Source organism: Schistocerca piceifrons, chromosome X (genome assembly GCF_021461385.2).
Source record: "Schistocerca piceifrons isolate TAMUIC-IGC-003096 chromosome X, iqSchPice1.1, whole genome shotgun sequence".
Classification (NCBI taxonomy): domain Eukaryota; kingdom Metazoa; phylum Arthropoda; class Insecta; order Orthoptera; family Acrididae; genus Schistocerca; species Schistocerca piceifrons.
Window position 1 is genome coordinate 315,719,900 of NC_060149.1, and position 12,066 is coordinate 315,731,965.

Consider the following 12,066-nt stretch of genomic DNA (forward strand, 5'->3'; position numbering starts at 1 on the left):
CACAATTTAGGCGGTCTTCCTCACGATAACCGCACCGAGCAAGCCGTCTGTCATAGGTACCTCACACCAAATTATGTCGTCTTGTCACTGCTAACTTCTCAACCGCTCTAAGAGCTTCTTGTAGCCGAATATGATGGCTGTAAAGCCAGAAACGTTACACCTTGTCGCGATTTTTTAAAGAGAAAACGAGAATTTCTGTACCTGTAAACGCGAAAAGATATCTCTCCCCGGGGAGTGTATTTCATTCCCTGTTGTGGAAAAAAGAAGAAGATAAAAAGAAGTAGAATGAATCCCTGTGGCTTCAGTGAATCAGAAGAAGAGCGCCTTTGAGATCCCATTAGAGCCTCTCTGCTGTGAAGTGATTTGCGCGCCGGGAAACGGAACGGCAGTGTGCTGGCGAAGTCGGCTGCTCGTCGCTCTCTACTTACCGACCCACGTTTCCTCCCTTTCTGTTGCGATCGCTGAAAGGAAAAACTCCACGTATTCAAAATGACAAATTATTCTCACTGATTGAAAAATTACGTGCTGTGAGCCTCTGAATAAATTAATATTGCAAACCATAAAGGAATTTACTTTATTTTTTACCTGTACCTCAGTCACACGGTCTGTTAGAGGAAAACAACATGAAACCTAGCGCAGTTTTCAGTTTTTAACTTTTTCAGTAATTATCACACAACTTCATTTGCAAGTTAGTCAGGACACTACTTTATTATCATAAACTTTTCGTATGAATTCTCAGTTCAACAATAGTAAAGTAACACGCTTTACGACTAGTAATGTATTGTGAAACGATACGCTGATGCATTTCAAACACCAAATGCCTGTAGGAGAGAAGATATTAAATAAGGCTTTATTGTTAGGAAGAATGTAGCAGAAAACATTAGTTACAGTGAAAGGAAGCTCATGACACTGTGTTTGCATCCTGATCATTATTTAAGCTGTTAGCCAGATCGTTGCAACACCTTTCTATTATGCCAAGATAGAGCATAACATTGTGCGTCGTCACTCGTGTCTCCTCACCTGTAACACGGAGAAACAAAACAATACGTTACGTTACAGCTAGTACAACAGAGAAAATAATTGTATATTACTCGTATGTGTTACGACTAACAAGTGAGCCACTCAATCAGTCTTCTGGCTAAACAGATTTTCTACGTTTAGTTAGGATATATTCGCGACGTGCATGGTACAAAACGTTATTAACACCAATCTAACGTCGAAAATGGCGGTTTACATTCCTCGAATTTTTTATAATTATTGCAACATTGTCTATATCCTGAGAAAGCGGTGCGAAAAACGTTTATAACTACCCAGTTATAAATCGTTCCTCCAAATTGTGTGATTCACCGCTGGAAGAGTGTGCTTTTCCTCGTTCGTTCGGCAGAGTTCCGTTTCTCCTAAGTTTCTCTATGAGTGGAACAAACTGCTGATGCTACGATTACTTTAGCGATCGTACTAGGAACATAGTTGTAAGTTCACGGTATATTGATAATTTTTACTTATGGACCGTCTGACAGCAACTGAATAAATCACAATTTTAGTGCCATACGCGTTTCGCCTTTATTTTCTGCAAGGCATCATCAGTGGCAGGTTGCGTGGACAGTTTCTTACATATTACGCTCCTGTTGCATGTTTGGTGTTGTTCTTCTTCTTATGAATGCCAATTTGCGGTTTTTTTCCCACATTCCACAGCACTATGAACTGATCGCTTGTTTCAATGCAATGCATAGTGCTGTGGAATGTGGGAAAAAAACCGCAAATTGGCATTCACAAGAAGAAGAACAACACCAAAATTGCAACAGGAGCGTAATATGTAAGAAATTGTCCACGCAACCTGCCACTGATGATGCCTTGCAGAAAATAAAGGCGAAACGCGTATGGCACTAAAATTGTGTTTTATCCAGTTGCTGTCAGACGGTCCATAAGTAAAAATTATCAATATACCGCAATACTACACGCAACTGAGGAAGACAGGACTAAAAAAGTTGTGTTTACGAAACAATCCAGTTGCGCTAATTTCACTCTTCTGGTTTCAAAATGACAGAAACCAAAATTAGTTAGAACAGAAACAGTTTCAGTATTATTTATCTCACAAACGCCAGTTCGAGAAAAGAAACGTGCAAATCTAGAACGGACAGGGTATGCGTTTAAAGCTTAGATGGTTTAAATACACTCCTGGAAATTGAAATAAGAACACCGTGAATTCATTGTCCCAGGAAGGGGAAACTTTATTGACACATTCCTGGGGTCAGATACATCACATGATCACACTGACAGAACCACAGGCACATAGACACAGGCAACAGAGCATGCACAATGTCGGCACTAGTACAGTGTATATCCACCTTCCGCAGCAATGCAGGCTGCTATTCTCCCATGGAGACGATCGTGGAGATGCTGGATGTAGTCCTGTGGAACGGCTTGCCATGCCATTTCCACCTGGCGCCTCAGTTGGACCAGCGTTCGTGCTGGACGTGCAGACCACGTGAGACGACGCTTCATCCAGTCCCAAACATGCTCAATGGGGGACAGATCCGGAGATCTTGCTGGACAGGGTAGTTGACTTACACCTTCTAGAGCACGTTGGGTGGCACGGGATACATGCGGACGTGCATTGTCCTGTTGGAACAGCAAGTTCCCTTGCCGGTCTAGGAATGGTAGAACGATGGGTTCGATGACGGTTTGGATGTACCGTGCACTATTCAGTGTCCCCTCGACGATCACCAGTGGTGTACGGCCAGTGTAGGAGATCGCTCCCCACACCATGATGCCGGGTGTTGGCCCTGTGTGCCTCGGTCGTATGCAGTCCTGATTGTGGCGCTCACCTGCACGGCGCCAAACACGCATACGACCATCATTGGCACCAAGGCAGAAGCGACTCTCATCGCTGAAGACGACACGTCTCCATTCGTCCCTCCATTCACGCCTGTCGCGACACCACTGGAGGCGGGCTGCACGATGTTGGGGCGTGAGCGGAAGACGGCCTAACGGTGTGCGGTACCGTAGCCCAGCTACATGGAGACGGTTGCGAATGGTCCTCGCCGATACCCCAGGAGCAACAGTGTCCCTAATTTGCTGGGAAGTGGCGGTGCGGTCCCCTACGGCACTGCGTAGGATCCTACAGTCTTGGCTTGCATCCGTGCGTCGCTGCGGTCCGGTCCCAGGTCGACGGGCACGTGCACCTTCCGCCGACCACTGGCGACAACATCGATGTACTGTGGAGACCTCACGCCCCACGTGTTGAGCAATTCGGCGGTACGTCCACCCGGCCTCCTGCATGCCCACTATACGCCCTCGCTCAAAGTCCGTCAACTGCACATACGGTTCACGTCCACGCTGTCGCGGCATGCTACCAGTGTTAAAGACTGCGATGGAGCTCCGTATGCCACGGCATACTGGCTGACACTGACGGCGGCGGTGCACAAATGCTGCGCAGCTAGCGCCATTCGACGGCCAACACCGCGGTTCCTGGTGTGTCCGCTGTGCCGTGCGTGTGATCATTGCTTGTACAGCCCTCTCGCAGTGTCCGGAGCAAGTATGGTGGGTCTGACACACCGGTGTCAATGTGTTCTTTTTTCCATTTCCAGGAGTGTATAATAATACTGGCAATAACTGATATCTCTTTTAATACGGGGCACCCTAGCATAAAACAGGATAAAACCTCTAAGGCTAGGAATGCAGTCATTATCTCTCTACTGAGTTCAGTTCCCGTGAAATTTTCAACGTTATTTGTAAATTGTGATGGAAGCAACATTTCCAAAGTACCGCGTCAAATGATATTTTAAGGGTCAGTCCAACGAAGTCGAGACAGGCGGAAAATAATAAGTAAACTGGTTATTATTTCAAACGTAATCTCCATAACTCTTAATACACTGATAATGTGAGAATAGTTTTGGAGCCCTGAAGAAAGTTATTCGTGGCCGCCGATTTGCTTCGGACGAAGAGCTGCACGCCTGGATACAATAATAGTTCCGTATGCTAACAACAAGCGTTTTTACAGGTAGGCAATTACCGCCTTGCTCACAGATGAATAAGTGTATTAACATTTATAGCGATTACTATGGAGATAATAAGAAGATTACTTCATTTTTTCTGTGTCCCGCTTTCATCTGACTGCCCCTTATACTAAGCAACAGTTCCTCACGATAGTAGTGACGTCATATACAATTCTGTTGGAATAATGTTAAATGAGAACAAGCTGTCGGTATGCAGTCCGAAGGGAAATTAATAAACGCAGTACGCTGAATTTAAAGATCTCTTTTCCATTTTATCGTAGATTTGAAAGCTGTTAATTTCTTCCTTTTCTTGCCATGTTCCTCATTTTCCTATTTAAGTTCTCATCATTGTTCACAATGCTAAATATTAAATGTGTTTTCTGTGCCCCTGATTTCGTTACACGATATAAAATCAGAATGTCTATGTCATGTGCCTTTATCCATTCGCAGTGGGATGCAGTGACAAATGTGAATGTGCTGGGAGTAATTTGCTTCTGGCGCTTATTCAGGTACTCCAATCTAGGTCATGTAAAGTTGTTTGGCACTGTTAGCCAGCAGTACACAATAATGGATCGACAGCATGACATTACTGATAAAAGTTTCTGGCCGAACGAATATTGCGGCAACTCGAGGACACCTGTTGCCCGCGTAGCAAGAGAAATTACGTAATTTTGCACGCCATCAATAAACGCTTTGTCTTTCTAAAGACGAAATTCCCATCTCAGATTAGCGTTTGAAGATGCTTTTTATCCCACTCTGCGGTAAGCACGTAACACTTATTATAACAGTGCAAGGCAACCAACATATCTGTGAGTATGAAATTATTTTACTGATATAGAAGCCCACACCCTCTAACTTTTTTTAAGACATAAATGAGTGTCAAATTCTTAACCCTGATTTTGTGCAAATCATCGTTATAGATACAAGACAGTGACCGTAGATTGATTCTTCAGCTAAAGTCTCAAGACTGATAAACAGCAAATTTCGATCATGAAATTTTATTGTTGTAACGACTGTTATGAAGTAATCTAACTGGCATCTAATTAAATTCTAGCGCATTCCAAAACAGCACCGTGGTTATTAAGCCAGACTAGCTGGTCCCTAGATACAAGTAGTGTTTTTTATTGCAAGAATGTGCACTGAAATAGCTCAGAGGAATCTAAGCGTTAATGTGATTTATTTTCGCATCTTTCACGTCACGATTTTCACCGTTTTCCGAATGAAATAGTTTCTGTTTTACTCGAAGCTCAGGAAAAATTTGGCTACCACAGGTTTACCTCTATTAGGTATGATAGATATTAGTCTAGGATTTAACTAGATAGTTCTTATGAATGAGTATGGGCAGAGATTTTACTTGGCAACCGGAATATATTTATAATTCGTTACCGATCTCCTGACCGTCCATCTATCCTTGGGGATCAGGTCCACCACTAGATACAGTTTGTTTTTCCTCGGCACAGTGTCATCTACCAGCAAGACAATGCAACGTGACATACAGTTTGCAGTGTACGCGCGTGGTTCAAACAGCACCAGGACGAGTTTGTCATACTCCTCCGGCCACCAGAACCCCCTGATTTAAACCCAGGCGAGAATCTGTGTGGCCACCTCGATAAGGCTGTTTGTGCAATGGATCCTCCATCAACCGAGAAACTTAGCAGTCTACATGGCTCCACATCCCTGTCGGTACCTTCCAGACCCACGCTGACTCTCGTCCTGCACATCTTGCAGCGGCCTGCGCTGTAGAAGGTGGTTATTCAGGCTTTTGATAGGTGGTCACATAACATGACTGAACAGCGTATATCTGGAACGGGCAAACGTTCTCTCATCGGATTGGCTGGCGCATACTATAGCCGCAGCCTATAAGCTTCGTAATGTGTCTCATTGACTATTCTCCAGTTCCGAATTCATTAGAATCGGATTCCAAACTTTGTATTTTCCGTAAGGAAATAAACTGCGGATAATATCAACTCTACTTGTCTTATATAGAGAAGAAAATATTTGTTCTCTATGAATCTTAAAATTGCCACTTTACATTAAGCATGTCTTACCCTTGTATGGTACATACACTCATTCATAATTAATTACTAACAAGCTTCAAGGTTCGACCGTCACATTCAAACTGCATTCGCGCCATCACTCTTTGTAACAGCATAACAAATGAAAACAATAATGTCAAACATCAGGAAGAGCAATTACTACTTGAAAACTGAAATATTACGTAACTTTTAACATTATAAGCAAACTACTGTCTAATGAACTATTTAGACCAAGGTGTTTAAGTCATTTTCTGCTGTATGTAAAAAAACATATTATGCGTCAAGATGTCGCTTATAGTGGAAGTTATATAATTTACGGTTTTTTTCTAATTTTGGGTTCTTCAAAATTATTTCAAGTATACACTGAAACTTGCTCAGCTGTTAACTACTGTTATACTGAAAGGCTATATAAGATTTAGTCTACATTGGCGTATGAGAAATCACTTTATTAAGTCACAGGTATTTGTGTAATTTAAATGATCTGGCAAAGTGTACTCACGTGACGAGGCCTGCAACCAACAAGCGAGGACAGAGGCGATAGATGACAAATTCCCAATGCGAGAATGCGTTCTGTTACCCACGAAAACAAGAAGAATTCTACTACCACTTTTCGCACCACACAGATACCTTGTCTAAATCATTTAGCAGTTGGTTTTGATCTCCTGAGGACTTTACGAGTCTGTAAATGACAGCATCATATGGAAACAATCTAAGATGGCTGCTTAGATGGTGTCCTAAAACATTTACATGCATATGAAACAGTAGCGGACCTGTAACACCTCCTTGGGGAGCACCAGATATTACTTCTATTTTACTTGGTTCCTTCCCTCCAGCAACCACGAGCTTTGACCTTTCCGACAGGATATCACGAATCCAGTCACACAACTGAGACGATATCCTCTAGGCACGCAACTGATTAGGATCCGCTTGTGGGGAATGGTTTCTAAAGCCTTTTGGATCTCTAGTAATATGGAATAAATTCGAGATCCCCTATCGAAAGTACTCATTACTTGGTACGAATAAAGAGCTAGTTCTGTTTCTCAAGAACGATATTTTTTGAATTCGTGATACTGTGTCAAGAGATCGTTTTCCTCGAGGTAATACATAACGTTTGAACACAGTATAAGCTCCAAAATCCTACTACAAATCGACATTAGTGAAATTGGTCTGTAATTCTTAGAATTACTCCTACTTCCTTTTTTGAGTGTTGGCGCGACCTTTACAACTTTGTAGTCTTTAGGTGCGGATCTTTCAACGAGTGAGCCGTCGTATAAGATTGCTAAGTACTCAGCTATTATATCAGTATTCTCTTAAAGGATTCTAATTGATGTACAGTCTGGAACGGAGGACTTGCCATTATTAAGTGGTGTGACGTGATTTACTAAACCGAGGATATCTTCTTCTAAGTTACTCCTATTGGCAGCAGTTCTTGATTCGAATTCTGGAATATTTACTTCCTCTTCGTTGGTGAAGTAATTTCGGAAGACCGTCTGTCGCAACTCAGCTTTAGTGGCACTGTCACCGGTAACATTACCACCGCTATTGCGCAATGGAAGTGTTGACTATGTCTCTTCACAAGTTTACTTCACATACGACCAGAATCTCTCTGGATTTTCTGCCTGATTTCGAGACAGTGTTTCGCTGTGGAACTATTAAAAGCATCTTACCATGAAGTTCGCACTAAATTTCGAGCTTCTGCAAAACTTCGCTAATATTAAGAATTTTGTATTCTTTCAAATTTGATATGCTGACTTCATTGCTCCTGCAAAAGTGTTGTGACCTGTTTTGTGTTTCATGGTGGATCAGGTCCGTTTCTTATTAATTTAAATGGTATAGATCCCTCCACTGCTGTCGATACTATTTCTTTGAACTGAAAGCCATATCTCGTCTATTCTTACGTAGTTAATTCGGAAGGAAAGGAGGCTGTCTCTTAGGAAGCCGTCGAGCAAATTTTTATCTGATTTTTTTTAAGTAGATGTACTTCCCGGATAGTTTTGGTTTCTTTGGATGTTACGGTGTTCAGTCTTGTTACAACGACCTTATGGTTGCTAATCCCTGTGTCCGACATAACGCTGCCTCTATGCTCGGGATTCTTTGCCGCTAAGAGGTTAAGTACGTTTTCGCAACTATTTACATCGAGTGGTCTCCTGAAAAAAGAGTTGAAACTAATTTTCAGAGAAATGATGTTTTACGCCTACCACCGAATTTAAACATGTATTTTCTTCAACATGTCGAGCCTAGATCGAAATCACCGTCAAGTATCATTGTACGAATACGTATTTGAATTGTACGTGTACCTATTTGAAACGAAATTCAAGTCTTATTTGAACTGCTCACCAACTCAGATTCTCGCCTGTGTTTACATCCGGGGGCTCTGATGGCCAGAGGAGTATGAAAAACTCATCCTGGTGCTCTTTGAACAACCACGCGCGTGCACTGGAAGCTGTATGTCACGTTGCATTGTCCTGCTGGTAGATGCCACTGTGCCAAGGAAAAACAAGCTGTATCTAGGGATGGACCTGATCCCCAAGGATAGAGGCATACTTGTGTTAATCCACTGTGCCTACCGGAACGGTGGGATCACACCAAGAATGCCATTACCTAGACCATAACGCTCCCCTCTCCTGGCTGGGCCCTTCTGACGGTCGTTTCAGGGTGTTTGCTTTCAAACGTTTCACGCCGTACACGCCAACGGCCATCTGTGCGATGGAGCATAAAACGTGATCCTTCCAAAAAGGGCACCTGTTACCCCTCAGTGGACGTCCAGTGGTGGTATTGCCTTGCAAATTCCAGACTTTGTTGCCGATGAAGAGCAATCAGCATAGTCGTACGCACAAGGCGCCCACTGCGGAGGTCCGTACGAGCAACGTCCGCTGAGCGATCGTTGAGGAGACACTGGTGGTAGCCCCTTGGTTTATCTGGACGGTCAGTTGCTCAACAGTTGCATGACTATTCGCCCGTAGACGTTTCTGCGGTCGTCTTTCACCCCTGTCATCTGTGACCTGTGGCGCACTGCTGTAGCCTCGGCGCCGAATTTGGAGAGCGACATTTTGCTACGCACGGTATACGTTAACCACGGTCGCATTCGTATTCATCTCTTGGTCTCCCTCTACGTTTTTTCCCCTCCATGCTTCCCTCCAATACTAAATTGGTGATCCCTTGATGCCTCAGAACATGTCCTACCAACCGATCCCTTATCTAGACAGACTGTCCCACAAATTCCTCTTCTCCCCAATTCTATTCGGTACCTCCTCCTTAGTTACGTGATCTACCCATCTAATCTTCAGCACTCTTCTGTAGAGCCATATTTCGAAAGCTTCTATTCTCTTCTTGTCTGAAATATTTATCGACCATGTTTCACTTCCCTACATGGATACACTCCATACAAATACTTTCAGAAAAGACTTCCTCACACTTAAATCTACGTTCGTTGTTAACAAATTTCCCTTCTTCAGAAGGGCTTTCCTTGCCATTGCCAGTCTACATTTTATATCTTCTCTACTTCGACCATCATCAGTTATTTTGCTTCCCAAAGAGCAAAACTCATCTACTACTTTAAGTGTCTCAATTCCTAATCTTATTCCTTGAGCATCACCAGATTTAATTCGACTACATTCAATTATCTTCGTTTTCCTTTTGTAGATGTTCACCTCATATCATCCTTTCAACATTCCATTCAGCTGCTCTTCCAGGTCCTTTGCTGTCTCTGACAGAATTACAATATCATCTGCAAACCTCAAAGTTTCTATTTCTTCTCCATGGATTTTAATTCCTACTCAAAACTTTTCTTTTATTTCCTTTACTGCTTGCTCAGTATATATATTGAATAACATCGGGGATAGGCTACAATCCTGTCTCAGTACCTTCCCAACCACTGGTTTCCTTTCATGCCCTCGACTCTTATAACTGCCATCTGGTTTCTGTACAAGCCGCGCAGGATTCGCCGAGCGGTCTAAGGCGCTGCAGCCATGGACTGTGCGGCTGGTCCCGGCGGAGGTTCGAGCCCTCCCTCGGGCATGGGTGTGTGTGTTTGTCCTTAGGATAATTTAGGTTAAGTAGTGTGTAAGCTTAGGGACTGATGACCTTCGCAGTTAAGTCCCATAAGATTTCACACACATTTTTTTCTGTACAAATTATAAATAGCCTTTCGCTCCCTGTATTTGACCCCTGTCACCTTCAGAATTTCAAAGAGAGTATTTCAGTCAACATTGTCAAAATCTTCCTCTAACTCTACAAATGCTTAATTTGTCTTCTAAGATAAGTCGCAGGATCAGCATTGCCTCACGTCTAGGCTACAAAATTCTACGTGGCATGCTATGCAACCATAATTCCAACAATTTCACAGTACTAAATGTCAATGAATTGCATTTTAGTGAGCGAGCATATCAAAACTGATAACAACTGTTGAACTAAATGGTTCAAATGGCTCTGAGCACTATGGGACTTAACTTCTGAGGTCATCAGTCCCCTAGAACTTAGAACTACTTAAACCTAACCAACCTAAGGACAACACACACATCCATGCCCGAGGCAGGATTCGAAGCTGCGACCGTAGCGGTCGCGCGGTTCCAGACTGAAGCGCGTAGAACCGCTTGCCACCTCGGCCGGCTCTGCCACCAGGTGCAAGTCTTAGTTCAGGTGACGCCACAATGGGCGACTTGCTCGTCGGTGATGATGAGATGATGATAGCACAACACCCAATCCACGAGCGGAGAAAATCTCCAACCCGGCCGAAACTCGAACCCAGACTCACTACATCGTAGACAAACACATTACTACTTAGCTAAGCAGACGGACAAAAGTTGTGGTTATCTGGATGGTGATTTTATGCGCATTCTGAATGCTACTGTTGAATTATGATATGTGCATGAATGTGACGGTACAAACTACTAGCAAGTGCATGATTCTAAGTCAAGAACTGTGAGTTAAGACAAAATTAGGTAGCAGTTTGTGTATTGTTAAAATAACAACATAGAACGTACAGTTTATAATGTAACTCGTTTTACTTAGTAGTCTCAGATAAACCAGAGTTTACAAACCTGTTTCACGAGGCACTACTGAAAAAAATTGAGAGAACCGGCACACTGAAGAACGGTTCTGCAACCACCAGGGTACACTACTTGTAAGGACCGCGAAGATACCATGAGACAAACTGGGGCTTGTACGAATGCATATACACAGTCATTTTTCCCTCGGTCCACTTTCGAGTGGAATAGGGAAGAAAATGATTAGTTTCAGCACAAGATACCGTCTGCCATGCACTACTCGGTGGCTTGCGGATTATGTAAATATAAATAAGGAATCCTCTTTGCATAAGTGAGCAAAGTTTTATGCATTGTGCTGACACACAATACAGCCTGTATTTTAAACTGGTTTTCCTGGTTGAACTATGTTTTATATGCAGCTCCAGGGCAGGATCTGGTGCAAAAGAAACTCACAGAGATACACTATGTGATCGAAAGTATCCACACACCTAGCTGAAAATGACTAACAAGTTCACGGCGCCCTCCATCGGTAATGTTGGAATTCAGTATGGTGTTGGCCCACCCTTAGCCTTGATGACAGCTTCCACTCTCGCAGGCATACTTCAATAAGGTGCTGCAAAGTTTCTTGAAAAGTGGCAGCCCTTTCTTCACGGAGTGCCGCACTGAGGAGAGGTATCAATGTCGGTCGGTGAGGCCAGACACGAAGTCGGCGTTCCAAAACATCCCAAAGGTATTCTATAGTATTCAGGTCAGGACTATGTGCAGGCCAGTCCATTACAGGGATATTATTGTCGTGTAACCACTCCGCCATAGGCCGCGCATTATGAACAGGTGCTCGATCGTGTTGAAAGATGCAATCGCCATCCCCGAATTTTTCTTCAGCAGTGGGGAGCAAGAAGGTGCTTAAAACATCAATGCAGGCCTTTGATGTGATAGTGCCACGCAAAACGACAAGGGGTCCATGAAAAACTAGATCACACCATAACACCCCGTCTCCGAATTTTACTGTTGGCACTACACACGCTGGCAGATGACGTTCACCGGGCGTTC

General features: G+C 43.4%; 1 protein-coding gene across 1 annotated transcript in view; it reads right to left on the minus strand.

Moving 5' to 3' along the window:
- Positions 1–901: 901 nt before the first annotated feature.
- The window catches only part of LOC124722335 (coiled-coil domain-containing protein 63), a 262,170-nt gene continuing 251,005 nt past the window's right edge, over positions 902–12,066 (minus strand). The window contains exon 8 of the mRNA XM_047247510.1: positions 902–1,020. Coding sequence (XP_047103466.1) covers positions 902–1,020 — 119 coding nt within the window. The remainder of the gene's footprint in view (positions 1,021–12,066) is intronic.